Here is a 20,403-nt window from a genome sequence, read left to right as displayed (position 1 = left end):
AAGTTTGTGCACAGATGGAAGGCTGACAGGCAGGTAGGCCATCCAGTTACTTTAGCCGGGCCGGCTCAGATGATTGGACGTGCTTTTTACAGTACTACTGCTTCCACAGATGATATTTTATTTATGGATTTGTTGTCAAAGCACTTCAGATATTCATTGCTATCAGGATGTTAAGAGCATTCCATGGAATATAACAACAAGTGTATCTCGAGCCGGTTTCTCAAACTTACCTACCCCACCTTTAAGAGAATAAACGTGTCTTTGTCAACTTGTAAAGCAACTACACTTCCCATGATGCTTTGTCAGCTCGCCTGTGGTTCACTGTGGAGGCATGCAAGTGACTTAAAACATGTGATTTAAAAACAAATCGTCATTTTGTGTGGTCAAATTACACAGAAACAATTGGTTAAATCCTAAAAAACTGTAGTTTTTTTGTGAAAATGTACGTTATTATAATCATATCATAAATGTGACCAATTATCCCGTTCATCAGAAGCTAAATGTGGTTGATTCCATGATTATTTAACAATTTAACAAGTTGACAAAGACCACGTTGTACCTTGCTCTTATCGTAAAACAGATTCTCAGAGTGTAAAAACGTGACATTTTGCTGCAAATAAAGTGAAAGCCCTGCATTGTGAAGAAGAGAAAGTGAAGAACATCACACCGAGATGCTTTGTTGGCACATGACAGTGTTCAAGGTGGATTATTATTTCAAATCGTTGCAGATAAATGTTACAGAAAACTTTTTCAGTTCCTTCTTCCCTGTCGGAGGAACCATATTTTCCTCTTTTCAGACGTGTTGTTCAGCTGAGCAGACATCCTGCGAGCCGGCGGCCGTCTGTTGCGGACAGACGCTCAGAAACCAGCTTCCTCTCTCACTTTAATCCTTTCTTTTTTTCCAGAAAACTCTGGCTTTTCGTTTGGCACCAAAAAAAATCCACCGACAGTCAACAGCTGCGTTTGGTTTCCCATTTATTTTTATTTTTCGCCTCTCGGAAGCGTTGAATATCCTCTTCAGTCCATCTCCAAAAGGGAGGTTCAGTGTTTGTGTTTTTTTAGCCATCCTTTGTGGCAGAGTTTTGACCTCCTGCTGTTTGCATGAGCGTGATGCCTTCAGGGACATCCATCAGTCCTCGGGAAGGTGAGATGTGTATGCATGTTCTGTGTAGATGTGTGTTGTGGGTGTGTTATTCATCTGATAAGAGTATCCAAAAATGTACATTTAATGTCAGAATATTACTGTAATTAAGAGTTTAACAGTTTGTCTGTTTTACATTGTCTTAGTGAGACATTTAGACACAGTATGCATCTTTTAGCTGAGCCATAATCAAACTGTAAATTAATATTTGATACAGATTAAAAAACTCATCATTGTTTCCCTGCATGTTGTTGGCAGATGTGCAGAATCAGCAGCGTGTTGAAACACGGACGTCATATCCTCTGTTATACAAAGATAGATTTGGTAACTTTCCAATTGTGTAAGGTACGTTTTGAGTCCTGGATAATCCTTCTGCAGACTTTTTCACGAGGCAAGATCAAATATGAATCTTCATCCTCCCTGCTTTGCCTTACTGGCACACTAAGGTTGGCATGTGGTGTGTTCAGGGTCCGCCTTTTACAAAAGTATGTTGTCCCTTTAATTCCAACATTTAATTTGAAATAGTCAGGAGATTTAGCGCTCTTTCTCTATCAACAGCGTGACACACTTTGTATTTTGGTGCATTATTTAGACCACAAGTGTTGTTTTTTATTTATACAAATGTTAGTAGTTCAATGTATTTCTCATTGCAGTAGTTGTAGTTATATTCTACCAACATTCCTGCAACAGTTAAGGCTTAAAGGAGTACATTTTTGGCCAAATGACTGCATGTTTTATGCACCTAATGGACTAACTAAAAATTAACTGCAACAATTTGATTGCATTCGTTCTAGCTGTGGATCTAAAAGCTTTTGAAACTTGAAAAAGTCGCCTGAACACACTTTTGGATATCTGACACTAACCAGTATGACTGTGTGTGTGTGTGTGTGTTTATGTGTGTATGTGTGTGTATGTGTGTGTTCATGTGTGTGTGTCTGCAGTCTAGTCCTCGCTGAGCACGTCCACGTCCTCCCCCCCGCCCCCCGGCTGGTGTGTGGCCGCCCTCCAGCGATTGATGTGTTGACTGCCCTTCCTCTTCTGCAGCGCTTCAGGAGACTCTTCCTCCAACTTCTGACGCTTGTGCTTCGTCCTGCGGTTCTGAAACCAGACCTTCACCTGAGAGAGAGAGAGAGAGAGAGAGAGAGAGACAGGTGTGTTAATACAGGTAGATAGTTAACTACAGGTGTGTTAATACAGGTAGAGAGTTAACTACAGGTGTGTTAATACAGGTAGATAGTTAACTACAGATGTGTTAATACAGGTAGATAGTTAACTACAGGTGTGTTAATACAGGTAGATAGTTAACTACAGGTGTGTTAATACAGGTAGATAGTTAACTACAGGTGTGTTAATACAGGTAGATAGTTAACTACAGATGTGTTAATACAGGTCAAATCATCACTTAAGGTGTGTGTTAAAACATCACTACAGGTGTGTTAATACAGGTACAATTATTACTGTGTTAATACAGTTAAATATGTCACTACAGGTGTGTGTTAATACATCACTACAGGTGTGTGTTAATACATCACTACAGGTGTGTGTTAATACATCACTACAGGTGTGTGTTTATACAGGTAATATATTCACTACGGGTGTGTGTAAATACAGGTAAATATATCACTACATATGTGTGTTAATATAGGTAAATAAACCACTACAGGTGTGTGTTAATACATCACTACAGGTGTGTGTTTATACAGGTAATATATTCACTACAGGTGTGTGTTTATACAGGTAAATATACCACTACATATGTGTGTTAATATAGGTAAATAAACCACTACTGGTGTGTGTTAATACAGGTAAATAGTTAACTACAGGTGTGTTAATGTGGGTAAAATCATCACTACAGGTGTGTGTTTATACAGGTAACTACAGGTGTGTTAATGTGGGTAAAATCCTCACTACAGGTGTGTGTTTAAACAAGTGAAATGATGATTACAGGTGTGTGTAAGGTAATGCAGGTAAAATCATCCCTACAGGTAAAATCATCCCTACAGGTAAAATCATTGCTACAGGTGCGTGTTTATATACTGTAGGTAAAATCATCATTACATGTGTGTGTTAATACAGGTAAAAGTTTATAAATGAGGCATTATGTTTTTCTAACTTTGAGTGAATTTAGGAGAGATCAACAAATAGACAAAGTTATTAAAATAAACTCCTGAAAGTGGATTTAAATGTTTCCGTTCCATTAGTCTGAAATAAAACATGCCATGGACGCAGCGTGTAGTGTGTCACCTTTTAGCTCTGCTATCAGCCACTGACAGCAATAAAGCTCCATGTGATATCTGATAGCTGGTAAAACATGTCCTGTCTGTTAAAACACGTCCTGTCTGACACATGGTGCAACCTGAGGTCTCACTCAGCGCTTCTGAACCACAGCTCGGCCCTCAGGTGAATCCTTAATATCTGACGTTATGATTCAATAACGACAGTTTAAACTCAGAAGGAAAGATTTAGGGGGTTTCAATGTTTGGCTCTGAGAACAAATACACATTGAAGTCAGACTTCTTGTTACTTTAAAAACTTTGGTTTTAATGATCATACTGTGTAGAGCTGGTGATATTCGTATCATACACACATTTAGTCATAGTTCATAAAGGACAGGTAAATAACAACAAATCAGCTGCAACATTTTGATTAAATAAGTTCTAACTGTTGATCAATAAGCCATTTAATGCAAAAAAGACACCTGAACGCACCATCTGCAGTTAATTAAAAGACTGAAATCAACCCGTATGACTGTGTGTGTTTAATTGTGTATATGTGTGTGTTTATGTGTGTTCATGTGTGTTTCTGCAGCCTAGTCCTCACCGAGAAAGAAATCAAATTGAAGTCAGACTGCTTGTTACTTTGGAAGCTTTGGTTTTGATTCTCATAATGTGTAAAGCTTGTGGTATTTGCATTTGACATGGTTTAAATCAATAATTATGATTTTCTTTTTTAAATGTGTACATTGTTGTGTTACTGTAGTGGCTTTGTAAATTGCTTGACGGGGGGTAAAAAGTGTTTTGAATGTTAAATATGACGTCATCTAAACAAACAGAAAGGGAGTCCAGTGGTGGATCATTAAAAAAACTAAAGATTAATTTGTAGATTAAAAAAAAGGTGAAAATCATGAAATGAAAATCTTTGTTAATTAGTTCTACACTGTGTAAAGCATTAATACATGAGTATTAACATTATAGTCATTAAATGGATTAATAACATTACATAAATAGTTATTCAAACATTAAGGATTATTGATAGATCTTCTATGAGCACTCATTCCTCTCTGCGGCGGATTAAGCTAAATACTCTTTCTTCCACTCTGCCGTGAAAATAAAGTTGACGTCTGTTTATAAAAGTTTTGAAACAGTTGTTGGCTGAAGTAGCTCGTCAGTGATTGCAGAGGTTTGCTGACGCAGTGACTAATCCCTCCTGATTGATGGATGATGTCTCTGCAGGGAGATCATAAAGATCCCAGGTGATTCACTGGCGTCTCCGAAGCAACGCAGCAAAAACACCCCAATCAGCGCTGACTAACCAACTTCCTGTCAGCTGGAGCCCCGCCAGGCGCCTGTGTCGTCACCGTGGAAAACTATGAGTCTGACTGACAGCTGTTGAGCAAGGCAGCGGCAGAGGAACTGCACTCCCATGAACTCAAGATAACTATTAGAACTATTGATAGTAAAGGTATAGTGTGTGTGTCTCAGAGAGTACAAATACAGTCAGGAGTTTATTCCATGAACTCATGAAGATATACTGAGACTTTACCCATGATGCCCTCCTCCCTCTCCTCAGTTACCCATGATGCCCTCCTCCCTCTCCTCAGTTACCCATGATGCCCTCCTCCCTCTCCTCAGTTACCCATGATGCCCTCCTCCCTCTCCTCAGTTACCCATGATGCCCTCCTCCCTCTCCTCAGTTACCCATGATGCCCTCCTCCCTCTCCTCAGTTACCCATGATGCCCTCCTCCCTCTCCTCAGTTACCCATGATGCCCTCCTCCCTCTCCTCAGTTACCCATGATGCCCTCCTACCCTCTCCTCAGTTACCCATGATGCCCTCCTCCCTCTCCTCAGTTACCCATGATGCCCTCCTCCCTCTCCTCAGTTACCCATGATGCCCTCCTCCCTCTCCTCAGTTACCCATGATGCCCTCCTCCCTCTCGTCAGTTACCCATGATGCCCTCCTCCCTCTCCTCAGTTACCCATGATGCCCTCCTCCCTCTCCTCAGTTACCCATGATGCCCTCCTCCCTCTCCTCAGTTACCCATGATGCCCTCCTCCCTCTCCTCAGTTACCCATGATGCCCTCCTCCCTCTCCTCAGTTACCCATGATGCCCTCCTCCCTCTCCTCAGTTACCCATGATGCCCTCCTCCCTCTCCTCAGTTACCCATGATGCCCTCCTCCCTCTCGTCAGTTACCCATGATGCCCTCCTCCCTCTCCTCAGTTACCCATGATGCCCTCCTCCCTCTCCTCAGTTAGCTATGTTGTATGTTTTATTATATTATGTTGCTCTGTTGGAGGAGCCTGTGACCTCAGATGTTCATTGACATATCTACACTGCAGCTTTGTACAAATGACAATAAAAGCCTTGAATCTTGAATCTTCAGTTACCCATAATGCCCTCCTCAGTTGCCCATAATGCCCCCCCCCCCCCCCTCAGTTTCCCATGACACCCACCTGAGTCTCTGTGAGGCAGAGTGTGCTCGCCAGCTGTTTCCTCTCGACTCCGACCACGTAGTGATTTTTCTCGAAGGCTCGCTCCAGACGCAGCAGCTGAGACGGAGAGAACGCCGTCCGGATGCGTTTGGGTTTCCTGGAGAACGGGCCGTGCAGAAGCATGTTCTCCGGACTGCCGTCGTCCCCTGAACACAACACGGGGGTTAACACTCTGAGATATCAAGCAGTGGAAGAAACAGCATTCAAAACCTCGCATTAAAGAATAATAAAATGACTTAAAGCAAATAAATACATAAAGAAACAACAAAAAGTGAATAATATATACATGAATAAATGACGATGCTTATAATTTGCCATATTCTTCTATTCTTTAAAACACAAAACTTAACTTTATAGATTTCTATAACTGCATGGTTTTTATTAAGTTACATATTTTTCCTTATTTTGTGTGTGTGTGTGTGTGTGTGTGTGTGTGTGTGTGTGTGTGTGTGTGTGTGTGTGTGTGTGTGTGTGTGTGTGTGTGTGTGTGTGTGTGTGTGTATGTGTGTGTGTGTGTGTGTGTGTGTGTGTGTGTGTGTGTGTGTGTGTATGTGTGTGTGTGTTTTGATCTGCAGTTACACCGCAGACTAAAGCCTGACTCAGCATTTTACCACAAACACGATGACGTAATTGCAAACATTTAAAAAAAAAGCCCAGTCCTGTTTTCTACTCAGAAATATCTAAATATGTTTTTAGAAATATTTATCATTAGTTTTTTTCAGTTTCTGTCGTGAAGCTCAAAGCCTTTGGTGATTTTTAAGACGATTATTTATCATATTTTTCGTTCTTCTGTTAGTTACAATTTGTATTATTAATTATTATATTTTCCTGCATTTTTTGTATAAAATACATTAGAGTGAAATCACGTTGTAAATTATCCAATAAAACGTTCATTATTATCATAAATTCATATGTTTTTGTCACTTTTGTAGGTCATTCACTCATTATCTGGTTTCGTGAATGTGTTTCTTTATAACCTGAATATACTTTGGTTTTAAACAAAAGAAGGACGTGCTGACATGTGGTGGACATTTTGTATTAGCTTTAGGTTAGAAAACAAATGATCAAAATAAGGCAAAATTCAAACGTTTCTTGGTTATTAAATAAAACAGAAATACATTCATTACTCTACTATGTTTAATTTGACTGTTCGAAAATACAGTAAAATAAAAGTATTGCTGTTTTCCACCTGTGCTAACACAAAGAGCGTGCATTCATTCGTCACCTTTGCATACCACAGAGCAACATTTCCCGAGTGAAATATTATCCGCAGGTCTTTATAAAAGAACGTTTTGTGGGTTCGTCTCATTTTCCTGAAGTCTTTGAGGGACTTGATTTTTTTATCGCAGGAGCGAGAAGCTAATTTGTTTATCGGACGCGTTGCCGTGCCGTAGATCTGTCGGTAAAAAACGAACGTTGAGTTTCTCTTTCAACCCAAACCCACATGCAACCTCTGCTTTTAATTCTCTTAAACCTTCACAATAATATTTTACATAAAAACAAATGTGTGCACGAGTGAAAAGAGTCGCAGGCGCCGCCGTCACGTCGCACGCAAAAGAGTCGGTTAGCCGAAAACAATGATGGCGTGCGACAAGAGAAGAAGAACGATTCGCGCTCACGCCTTTTAGCCAACGTTAGCATCGGAGGATTTTATTCATATGCAAAGTCGCAGACGGGAGCCTCGGCTTGCAAATGTGACGGTTGATTTCTGTTGAAGGCCAAACAACACGAGACGATGCCTTCATGTCAACATTGGCATCGAGATACTGAGCGTTTTGCAAGAGCTAATGCAATACAACAAAAAAGGAATAAACTAAATGTTGGTGGAAAAGATTACGCGTTAGACTAAAAGAGGCAAACTGCGCAAGGAGAAATAAACGTCTGTAGTAAATATAAAAAAATGACTTAAGTAGCTAACACTAGCATTCATGACCTGCTGCACCCAGAAAGTATTTATTATTTAGTCGATTTATTCTCCATCTTATGTTAACCATTTGATTTACTCTACTATTATCAATGTTACGTATCTTTTGTAGGGTCTTTTTTTCCTACAGGTCTCTCAACACATGCTGTTTCTTTTGCTCAGTTTTTTATTTGTATTTTCTTTATTTCTCCATTTATAATTTATTAGAATAGAATCGGAGGGATGAACCCCCTCTGTAATGGTCTCACATGCAGAGCACACAGCACACAGTGACATGTGTTCTCTGCTTTAACCCATCCTAGCACCAGGAGTCTAGTACCAGGAGTCTAGCACCAGGAGTCTAGTACCAGGAGTCTAGCACCAGGAGTCTAGCACCAGGAGTCTAGCACTAGGAGTCTAGTACCAGGAGTCTAGCACTAGGAGTCTAGCACCAGGAGTCTAGCACCAGGAGTCTAGCACCAGGAGTCTAGTACCAGGAGTCTAGCACTAGGAGTCTAGCACCAGGAGTCTAGCACCAGGAGTCTAGTACCAGGAGTCTAGCACTAGGAGTCTAGCACCAGGAGTCTAGTACCAGGAGTCTAGCACCAGGAGTCTAGTACCAGGAGTCTAGCACTAGGAGTCTAGCACCAGGAGTCTAGTACCAGGAGTCTAGCACTAGGAGTCTAGTACCAGGAGTCTAGTACCAGGAGTCTAGTACCAGGAGTCTAGCACCAGGAGTCTAGTGCCAGGAGTCTAGCACCAGGAGTCTAGTACCAGGAGTCTAGTACCAGGAGTCTAGCACTAGGAGTCTAGCACCAGGAGTCTAGTACCAGGAGTCTAGCACTAGGAGTCTAGTACCAGGAGTCTAGTACCAGGAGTCTAGCACCAGGAGTCTAGTACTAGGAGTCTAGCACCAGGAGTCTAGCACCAGGAGTCTAGTACCAGGAGTCTAGTACTAGGAGTCTAGCACCAGGAGTCTAGTACCAGGAGTCTAGCGCCAGGAGTCTAGCACCAGGAGTCTAGTACCAGGAGTCTAGCGCCAGGAGTCTAGCACCAGGAGTCTAGCACCAGGAGTCTAGTACCAGGAGTCTAGTACCAGGAGTCTAGTACCAGGAGTCTAGCACTAGGAGTAGTGGGCAGCTATTGTACAGCGCCCGGGGAGCAATGGGAGTGCTGGGGGAAAGGGGGTTGTCCGGTGCCTTGCTCAAGGGCACCACGGCAGGGCCCAGGAGGTGGACTGGGACCTCTCCAAGTAGCAGTCCACACTCCATATTTAGGTCTGTTCGGGGAATTGAACCGGCGACCCTACGGCTCACAGTCCACGCCCCTACAGACTGAGCCACTGCCACTGTACTCTGCTTTGCACATAACTCTGACAATTCCGTACATATCTGCAAAACACTACAACTTCTTAAAGTGTTTTACTGTCACTTGCCATATTTTCTTTACATTTTTGTATATATATATATTTTTTGTAATTGTATTTATTATTTTATTAAAATATTGAATTATAACAAGTTTTAGCTCTTATTTTTCCCTTTTTATTTATCTTACTGAGTTCATGAATGCACCATTTCACATAAAGGTTATTCATTGTTTGATGTGAAAATGTAGAGCAATGATCTTGATTCTGATTCAAACGGAGCTGTTGGGGAGAGAGAAGGAAACGCCTGAGATTTAAGGTGCTTTTAGAGCGGTCTGTAATGACCTGTAGTTTGAAGGTTTAACAGCCGGTAATGACACCATGCAGCAGTAATGACAGTAGAGACTCCTTCATAACAACAACGACAACAACAACAACAACACGATAGAAACATTTTCTATTTCTCCTTGGAAGCAAAAGCAGCTGCAGAGATCATGTTTTGGGGTTTCTTGATATTTAGTGCACTTGTGTGTTCATATACTTAACCCTGATGTTGTGTTGGGGTCTCCCGTGACCCGTTTCAAGTTCAAATGATATAATAACTACGCTCTAGTTTGTTGTATCAGAACAAGGCTTCATGATATCCTCCACAACAGATATATAAACACTACAAAACTGATTTTGTCCATTTTAGCCAAGTCTGAAGGTCTCTAAAAAGATAAGTGTATAATTTGGTGTTGGGGTCTGGGGAGACCCGGCAGAATTGTTGGGGGTGACTCGAGGTCAAATTTGGCCCAATCAAAATTCATCTTTGACTTTAGACACCCCCCCCCCTTCATCCACTGTAACAATAATTGTTCACAACATGCACCTGGTCTCCCCTCCCTCTGGCCCCCTCCCCCCACGGGGACTCGACCTTTCTCAAAGAATATGGACACTAACACTTGAACCTGAACACACACATGCACGTGTGCAATATGTGGTGTAATGTGTTTTGGGGCCATAACATTAAATGACAACAGGATGGTACGGTTATGAATGCATAATAAGTTAGTTATAATGTAGTTAAAACAATATTGGATGATAGTCTTTTTTTTTTTTCTTGGACTGAGATCAATCATGGGTCAAAATGTACCCGTGAACACCATGAACGGTGACAGCTTTTGAACACAACACAAGGGTTAAAACACACAAGACCATCTCAATATCTATATTGATGTTTCCCTTTCTGCTTACCTAACCCTGAAACATTATTTAAAAACAACATGTTTAAATTACATTAAACATCAATCTGATTGATTTGGTATCTTAGGAGACTTAGAAAATTGGACAGAAAATGGTGCAAAAAATGTGTGAATAATGCCTGAGCTTTGTGTGGGGAGAACATGTTTCAAAAAAGCAACATTTTATACATTGCATGAAAACTTGCAAATAAGTTTAGTATCATTGGAAACCTTTGACTTTCTTTTAACACATGTTTGAACTGTTTTATGTGAGCTTTAAAGAAGTTCAACCAGTCAGATAGAGATTTTACAATTTTAGATACAAAAATCTAAAAAGATCCAAATCTAAGTGTATACAGCTCATGAGCTCATTACTGTGTGTGTGTGTGTGTGTGTGTGTGTGTGTGTGTGTGTGTGTGTGTGTGTGTGTGTGTGTGTGTGTGTGTGTGTGTGTGTGTGTGTGTGTGTGAGTGTGAGAGACATCCACAAAACACATTGTAATGGAATATTTTAGAGAGGAAGAGGAGGCAGATGGCACATCACGATCCCCTGGTACTGACAACAAGTCCAGACCTGCAGGTGTGTGTGTGTGTGTGTGTGTGTGTGTGTGTGTGTATGTATGTGTGTGTGTGTGTGTGTGTGTGTGTGTGTGTGTGTGTGTATGTATGTGTGTGTGTGTGTGTGTGTGTGTGTGTGTGTGTGTGTATGTGTGTGTGTGTGTGTGTGTATGTGTGTGTGTGTGTGTGTGTGTATGTGTGTGTGTGTGTGTGTATGTGTGTGTGTGTGTGTTTTAATGCATTAAATTCAAATGAAGACTTTACTTTAACAGAAGGACACGAAGACGCACCAAGTAAATACAAATCGGCAGTTGGAAACACGACTCTTGATTGACAGCAAGATGAACCAATCAGTGTGTGGGTTGTCACATTATCTGTGTCAATAAAAGCTTGTTTGAATTGAGCCACTATGTAAACTGATAACAATTTAGTTATTTATTGAAAACGGACACACTTTATAAATCCTGAAGCTGCAGGGAGTGACAGTTCAGTCACTTTAAAGCTCCTGATTCAGGGTTTAATTCATTTTAATGGAGCTATTCAATATTCATATCCCAAAAAGATTCAAAAATACTGAGAAAGTGTGGAGAAGATTGGAGCCGGACTGTTTCCCTTCCTCCAGTTAGTATTTTGTGATCAAATAAAAAAGGGACTACTTGTTTCAGATCCAATTCAACAGAGCTGAGGAGGACCATCCTGCAGACTCCAATCATCCCTCTCATCTAAGCTTATAAAACAACACGCTTTATACAAACAAACTACCTGATGACCCCAAGGACACTAGGATTCTCTAAGGGTCTATTTGGGGGGAAAGGGTGATACATTTCTCTGTTTACTGTTAAATAAATGCCGGTTATACTGAGCAAATGTCCACAATTGAATTCCCCTCGTTGAGAAGAAGTCTGGATAATGACTTGTGCATAATTACATATAACTATATCGTGTTACATATATCTGAATGTGTTGTGTGTCTTTCAAACTTCTGATGAAGTCATTTCTTCTTAATTGAATAGCGATGGTTGAATGGAGTCTGATGGTTTCAGTAAAGTCATTTAGACTCACAGGTAAAAAGTCATTAAGTCATTATATATAATCGGGACTTTGCTTTTGATTGGCTTCAAAATAGGCTTTATTTCATTCTCATTTCCATAACCTAATAGTTTTGCAAATGCACGCTGATATTCTAATATAGCTGTGCTTCAGAATAAATGAAATAGGAGTGGGCATTTGGCAAAGTGCACATAAACCAGACTCACATACAATATTATTTTTACATAATATACATCATTTACTTGAGTATTTCCCTTTGTATGTTCGTATACTCAACTACAGTATTGTCCTCTTCACTCCCTTACATGTATCCAACACTCATATAGATATCTTTTAAATATAAAAACACATGATATAGGGCGGCAGTGCGGCTCAGTCTGTATGGGACCAGTGTGGACTGGTAGCTGGAAGGTTCACCTCCTGGTCAGTGTTGAGGTGCCCTTGAGCAAGGCACCGAACCCCCCCCTCTCACAATAGCTGCCCAGTGCACTACAGGATGGGTTTAATGACAAATAAAGAAGGTTGCATCCTCTCCTTCTTCTTGATATAATGCAGTATTTATCAATCATGTATTTTACAAAGTCCGGCAGTGGCTCAGTCTGTAGGGGCTTGGACTGTGAGCCGTAGGGTCGCCGGTTCAATTCCCCGACCAGACCTAAAATATGGAGTGTGGACTGCTACTTGGAGAGGTCCCAGTTCACCTCCTGCCCTGCCGTGGTGCCCTTGAGCAAGGCACCGGATAACCCCCTTCCCCCCAGGCACTCCCATTGCTCCCCGGGCGCTGTACAATAGCTGCCCACTGCTCCTAGTACTAGACTCCTGGTACTAGACTCCTGGTACTAGACTCCTGGCTCTAGACTCCTGGTGCTAGACTCCTGGTACTAGACTCCTAGTACTAGACTCCTGGTACTAGACTCCTGGTACTAGACTCCTGGTACTAGACTCCTGGTGCTAGACTCCTGGTGCTAGACTCCTGGTACTAGACTCCTGGTGCTAGACTCCTGGTACTAGACTCCTAGTACTAGACTCCTGGTGCTAGACTCCTGGCACTAGACTCCTGGTACTAGACTCCTGGTGCTAGACTCCTGGTACTAGACTCCTAGTACTAGACTCCTGGTGCTAGACTCCTGGCACTAGACTCCTGGTACTAGACTCCTGGTGCTAGACTCCTGGTACTAGACTCCTAGTACTAGACTCCTGGTGCTAGACTCCTAGTACTAGACTCCTAGTACTAGACTCCTGGTACTAGACTCCTGGTGCTAGACTCCTGGTACTAGACTCCTGGTGCTAGACTCCTGGTACTAGACTCCTAGTACTAGACTCCTGGTGCTAGACTCCTGGCACTAGACTCCTGGTACTAGACTCCTGGTGCTAGACTCCTGGTACTAGACTCCTAGTACTAGACTCCTGGTGCTAGACTCCTGGTACTAGACTCCTGGTGCTAGACTCCTGGTACTATACTCCTGGTGCTAGACTCCTGGTACTAGACTCCTAGTACTAGACTCCTGGTGCTAGACTCCTGGTACTAGACTCCTGGTGCTAGACTCCTGGTACTAGACTCCTGGTGCTAGACTCCTGGTGCTAGACTCCTGGTACTAGACTCCTGGTACTAGACTCCTGGTGCTAGACTCCTGGTACTAGACTCCTAGTACTAGACTCCTGGTGCTAGACTCCTGGTACTAGACTCCTAGTACTAGACTCCTGGTACTAGACTCCTGGTACTAGACTCCTAGTACTAGACTCCTGGTACTAGACTCCTGGTACTAGACTCCTGGTACTAGACTCCTGGTGCTAGACTCCTGGTACTAGACTCCTGGTGCTAGACTCCTAGTACTAGACTCCTGGTGCTAGACTCCTGGTACTAGACTCCTGGTACTAGACTCCTGGTGCTAGACTCCTGGTACTAGACTCCTGGTGCTAGACTCCTGGTACTAGACTCCTGGTGCTAGACTCCTGGTGCTAGACTCCTAGTACTAGACTCCTGGTACTAGACTCCTGGTACTAGACTCCTGGTACTAGACTCCTGGTGCTAGACTCCTGGTACTAGACTCCTGGTGCTAGACTCCTAGTACTAGACTCCTGGTGCTAGACTCCTGGTACTAGACTCCTGGTACTAGACTCCTAGTGCTAGACTCCTGGTACTAGACTCCTGGTACTAGACTCCTGGTGCTAGACTCCTGGTACTAGACTCCTGGTACTAGACTCCTGGTGCTAGACTCCTGGTGCTAGACTCCTAGTACTAGACTCCTGGTACTAGACTCCTGGTGCTAGACTCCTGGTGCTAGACTCCTAGTACTAGACTCCTGGTACTAGACTCCTGGTACTAGACTCCTGGTGCTAGACTCCTGGTGCTAGACTCCTGGTACTAGACTCCTGGTGCTAGACTCCTAGTACTAGACTCCTGGTGCTAGACTCCTGGAGCTAGACTCCTGGTGCTAGACTCCTGGTACTAGACTCCTGGTGCTAGACTCCTGGTACTAGACTCCTGGTACTAGACTCCTGGTACTAGACTCCTGGTACTAGGATGGGTTAAAAGCAGAGAACACATGTCACTGTGTGCTCTGCATGTGAGACCATTAAAGAGGGGTTCATCCCTCCTAATTCTAAAATCTGCTCAACGTTGACAAACTAGAAGATTAACGTGTTTGTATTTTGTGATAAAAACAGGATAATATAATATCCTTTATAAATACTTTGAAAGAGCCCTCCTGCATACTTTTACTTTTGGTACTTCATAGCGCTGCTGTCCTCACTAACACTAAGAAAGTGGATCACATCCTGTTCTGAGGTCTTTACACTGGTTCCTCACTGACACTAAGAAAGTGGATCAGTCCAGTTCTGAGGTCTTTACACTGGCCTCCTGTGTGTCAAAGAACTGATTTCAAAATACTGCTGCTGGTTTATTAAGCATTGAATGGTTTAGGCCCAAAACACATGTCTGATCTATACTGCTAAATGATGAACCATCCAGATCTCTCAGGTCTTCTGGTCTGCTTTAGTCAGAACTGAACATGGAGAGGTTCAGTTCTTATGCTCCAAATATCTGGAACAAACTCCCAGAAACCTGCAGGTCCGCTGCAACTCTGACTACTTTTAAATCCAGGCTGAAGACTTTTCTTTTTGCCGCTGCTTTTAATTGAACTATTCACATCTTAAACTGCACTGTAACTTTTATTCATGTACCTGTGTTATTCTATATTAGCTTGTTTTATGTTTACCATATCCTCCTTATTTTACTTTCTGCATATTCAAACAAACATAACATAATTTAATTAATATTTTTTGATTAATTATTAATTTTTTTTAATGACTTTGAATTGTTTAAATGAATATATATATTTTGTGCATTATTTCCTTATGTTCTATACAATGTAAGGATGTGTTTTCAATTTTATTTTATTTACCATTTGTTATATCTGTTAATATCTTTCTTACTTGTTTACTAGTTTACTTAATTTGTTTTAAATTACTTTTCGTTATGTTTGATATTCTTATTCAATGTTAGTATGAATTGAGCTTTTTCTGTACATTTTATTGTTTGTAAATCCTTATTTTTTATATATTTTTTTAAACATTAATGTTTTAAATGATCCATGTTTGACCGTCCTCTCTGCAGGATCGCGACCCACATGTTGAGAAACTGAGTTATTTTAATGTATTACTTTTACGGAATGATATTATTTCTAATCTGCAGAAATAAGAAACGTAATCTCACTAAATAATTTATTTTATTTTAATTACGTTGTTTTCTATTGTGTTATTGCAGCTGGTTTGATACCACAACCCCGCTGCTCCACCTTTCATCACATTATAGTAACACATCATTTATTAGACTATCATTTAGGTTATCAAAACATATATAAATAAATATAATGAATCAACACGGCTGAGAATTACACGAAAAATGACATTTTTGAACTGAATAGGTTATTATTTATTATAGACGCATTATTTGACAACGCTGGTTTTTTAGCTGCCAGGATTTGCATCCTTCTGTTATTTCAGTCAAGAAGAGTGTCTCATGAATTAAACTCACCCTGTCCTCTCAAAACAGGACAACATATCAGCTGGTAGAATATTTTAATCCTACGGTCTATTTTAAGGAACTTAATAGATGGATGCATTATTTGGCAACGCTGCTTTTCCACCTGCCAGGATTTGCATCCCCCCTGACATTTTGATTTCCGCAATGAACTTTTCCCGTGAGATCTTCCGGTTTATTATTTATTTAATTAAACATGACTCACCGTTTCTCTTTAAATTCGGATTTAAAACACAACTTCGATAAAAATAAGAAGAACATATCATTGTTTGTAGATTATTCAAGTGTTTTTGAGCTAAAGACGAGTTTAAAAACAAGTCAAAAATTGGTGATCATTTTGCGGTAAAATCTAAATAAGTTGTTTTATAGTCAAATATACTTCTATGTTTGTTTTAAACACAGGATATGGTTAAACACGCTGTTAAAACACATTCACTTTGTATAAAATATCGCGTATTTGATCATATTAAAGCCGGATTTTAATTACAATAAAAAGGCCTTAAAGTTCAAATCCACTGTGGTGTTAAAAACGAGATAAATATCGATTATCATTTTGTGGAAAACACCAAAATCAAGTTGTGTTTTGTTTTCTTACAGTCTGTAATGTTTGTTTTAAACACAGTTATTACCGCTGTTTAAGCAAATGAACCAACATTGTATCGAAATACGACCCGACGATTGAGCGCGATTCCTATCTATAAAACCTTTTAAACGCAAAAACCATCCCTTAGGTTATAAATTAACTATCTCCTTTCAAAGCAAGAAAGAATCCATTTCATTTAGATTAAATAGAGCAAAACAAGATCTTTGAATCATCAGAAACTTCGTCCTCTCCTCTGAAGTTCCCTCTCCTTGAATGGTGAGTTTCGAAAGAGACTTTCATTAAATTATATGAAATCAGCTTTTAATATGGGATAGAGGGTGAATTTATAAAGGATAAGTGACCATGTGAGGCAAAAGCTATAATGACTTTTAGTGTCCTCCAGTGACGGCATTTATCCAAGAGATCCACTTGCAATAATAACACACCTTAAACTGGCTAACTCATCCTATTGCGTTATGGTATTGATTCACTATTCCAAATAAAGTCGTTGTACGGTTACAGTTTACACATTTGCTCTTGATTCACCTGCCCAATTATAAATAGTGTCTTTAGGTCATTAATAATGCTTACGATGTCTACAATTAAGTTGGAAAATTGTGATTTGGAGGCGTGTGGTGCAGTGGGTTGTGCGTTGGTGTTCGGATCAGGGGGTCACAGGTTCAAACCCCACTGCAGTCAGCATGTCGTTGTGTCCCTGAGACGCTTCACCCTAAAGTGCTCCTGTGGGGGTTGCCCTCAGTATTGAGTCGCTTTGGATAAAAGCGTCTAACAAGTGACATGGAAAGTGATTTGAATCATAATCTTGAAAGTGTGGTGTTTACTTTCTCAGATGAACCGCATGCTGTAGCCTCTTTGTATGTGGGTCGCTCAGAACATTTGATCGTTTTGTTGTGTATTCATTTTCAATATTTCTGAACTCACCATTAATAACGTCTCATTGTGTATTTTAGGAAATGCCGGAGACTGTTTTGTTGTATTGGAAACCACGTTGTAATGGAATCAGTGTTGTTACAGTTTACACATTTGGTCTTGATTCACCCGCCCAATTATAAATAGTGTCTTTAAGTCATTAATAATGCTCACCATGTCTAACATGTAAGTTACCTTTTAGCTTCATTACGGAACACTCTGCTGCTTTTTAATGAGATGTTTTTAATATTTTAAGAGTCAGAGCTGCGAGTGTCCTGAGGGAAATACTACTACTACTACTAATAATTATTATTATTATTGAAATCCTTATATAAGATGATTTATAGTTTTAAAATGACTCACAGTGTGGAGGAGTGCACGTGGGGGCGAAACACGAAGAAAACAGGTAATAAATAATGTTTTAAAATTAGTATTGGTTATATTTTGTGAGGAAAAGCAAATCAAACTCTGAATATAATGAAAACACTGAACTGATATGTTCCAGAGAAACACTTGGTGCTGATGGCACATGGACCCAGAGAAACACTTGGTGCTGATGGCACATGGACCCAGAGAAACACTTGGTGCTGATGGCACATGGACCCAGAGAAACACTTGGTGCTGATGGCACATGGACCCAGAGAAACACTTGGTGCTGATGGCACATGGACCCAGAGAAACACTTGGTGCTGATGGCACATGGACCCAGAGAAACACTTGGTGCTGATGGCACATGGACCCAGAGAAACACTTGGTGCTGATGGCACATGGACCCAGAGAAACACTTGGTGCTGATGGCACATGGACCCAGAGAAACACTTGGTGCTGATGGCACATGGACCCAGAGAAACACTTGGTGCTGATGGCACATGGACCCAGAGAAACACTTGGTGCTGATGGCACATGGACTCATAACAGATCAATAAAACACCAATTATTATTATTATTATAACATCTGCAATACTTTCCCCTAACTCATTTAGATTATAACGATAGGTCTATTTATAATTATCAGATCATTTTCTCTGTAAGTTAATCACAAAAGGAAACGAAAATAAAAATAAAAATATATAAAAATATAATAATGCAGAAAATTAAGGAAAATTATAACAACAATAAAAATGAACATGGACAAACAATAGATTATGTATGTTTGGTGTTTCCTGATAATCAATACAAGAATAGCATAAATCACATTAACATTCAAACACAATGATTTAGAGAACTAATAAGATCATTACACGTTTAATGAGGATAATAAATATATATCTATCGTGTTTGATAATAACTATTTCAACACACACACACACACACACACACACACACACACACACACACACACACACACACACACACACACACACACACACACACACACACACACACACACACACACACACACACACACACACACACACACATACTGATTGTATCAAAAACTGCAAATAATATAAGCTAACTAGTTAGTTATTTAATCATACTAGTTATATATATATAATATAGTATAGTATAATTATAATATAAAAACACTAATTGCATTTAAGTTTATTATCTGATAACTATTACTATTATTATTACTATTATTATTACTATTATTATTATTATTATTATTATTATTGCAACACAAACTCACAGAAATACGCAGATTAAAGAAACGGTATTAAAAGATATCAGGAACCACGTGACTGACATTAAGCTGCTTCATTTCATTAAACAAAACACCAAATGGAAACACATTTAACCATCATAATGAAAACATCATAGGTGAAGAAGATGAAGAAGAACAAGAACTGAAAATAATAAAAGCAAATCACCACAAATCACCCCTGAATGCATGAACATAAATAAACCATTTTAAGATAATTAAAGCCCTAAAAGATAAGATAAGAAGCACTTAGTGATCCCAATGTGGGAAATGTTTGTGTTACAGCAGCATTAAAGACATGGCATTGTATAATACAAATTAAAAAGACTAGAAATAAACCAAAAAATTGGAAATATACATGTTGAATTTACAAATTAATAATAACAAAAACAAAAATATAAAGCAAGTATATAAGGTGATATCAAGGAAATGCAGAGGGCTCACCTTGGATGCGGAAATAATAAAAACGACTATTGCAAATCAAACTCCTAAAACACCACAATAAACCCCTGAATGCATGCACATACATAAATGCACATTTTTAAAATAATTCAAGCCCTTAAAGATAAGGAAGAGGGCTCACCTTGGAAGCGGTGGCCCAGGTACCGGCTCCGGAGCACCCAGGGGTAGAAGCCCAGCTCCCGGTGCTGCCCGGTGCCGAAGAAGCTCTGCGGAGGGATCTGCAGCGGGTGAAGAGGCAGTCCTCCCCCGGGACTCTGCGTGTGTGAGTCCGGGTGAAGAAGCCCCATGTCCGGCCCGGAGGATCCGTACAGGGAGGAAGAAGAAGTCCTCCCCGGGAAACAGGAGCCGAACACCCCGGGGTGCAGAGAGTCCGGGAAGCGGAGCGCGGTGGGTCGGATCGGTTCATCTCCTCCTCCTCCTCCTCCGCTCACCTCCTTCCCCACCAGGGACTCTATGGTGAAGCACTTCTTGGTGTTTCCGTGGTGGAACATTTTTAAAAGATGAAGATGTGAACAATTCTCAGATTCCCAGGTTCTCCATATCTCCTCCTGTGCGTAAAAACTAACCAAAACAAATCCTCAAGTTTCCCCACACCTGTGTGTCCGGGCGGCGTCTCTCTCTCTCTCTCTCTCTCTCTCTCTCTCTCTCTCTCTCTCTCTCTCTCTCTCTCTCTCTCTCTCTCTCTCTCTCTCTCTCTCTCTCTCTCTCTCTCTCTCTCTCTCTCTCTCTCTGTGTGTTTCTGTGGTGATAAAACCCCCCAAAACTTCCTCCAGAAGTCTCCGGTTGGTGTA

At 40.7% G+C, this 20,403-nt stretch overlaps 1 protein-coding gene across 1 annotated transcript; it reads right to left on the bottom strand.

The window, feature by feature from the left end:
* Positions 1-1,843: 1,843 nt before the first annotated feature.
* Positions 1,844-20,156, bottom strand: emx3 (empty spiracles homeobox 3). Its single transcript, XM_034114125.1, has 3 exons — positions 19,734-20,156; positions 5,816-6,000; positions 1,844-2,257 (listed from the first exon to the last, which is right to left on the bottom strand). The coding sequence occupies exons 1-3, from the start codon at positions 20,101-20,103 to the stop codon at positions 2,084-2,086; spliced, it is 729 nt and encodes a 242-aa protein (XP_033970016.1). The 5' UTR covers positions 20,104-20,156; the 3' UTR covers positions 1,844-2,083.
* Positions 20,157-20,403: the final 247 nt, after the last annotated feature.

The sequence above is a fragment of the Trematomus bernacchii genome, unplaced genomic scaffold (assembly GCF_902827165.1).
Source record: "Trematomus bernacchii unplaced genomic scaffold, fTreBer1.1, whole genome shotgun sequence".
Lineage (NCBI taxonomy): Eukaryota > Metazoa > Chordata > Actinopteri > Perciformes > Nototheniidae > Trematomus > Trematomus bernacchii.
This window is presented reverse-complemented; position numbering and strand designations above follow the sequence as displayed.

Bases quoted from the DNA above. Each gene is read 5' to 3' on its own strand.
- emx3 (XM_034114125.1), bottom strand. From the start codon at position 20,103: ATGTTCCACCACGGAAACACCAAGAAGTGCTTCACCATAGAGTCCCTG. The intron at 6,001-19,733 runs GTGAGCCCTCTT...TGTTGTGTTCAG, and splicing joins CCTGGGCCACCGCTTCCAAG to GGGACGACGGCAGTCCGGAG. The intron at 2,258-5,815 runs GTGGGTGTCATG...TCTCTCTCTCAG, and splicing joins TCTGCCTCACAGAGACTCAG to GTGAAGGTCTGGTTTCAGAA.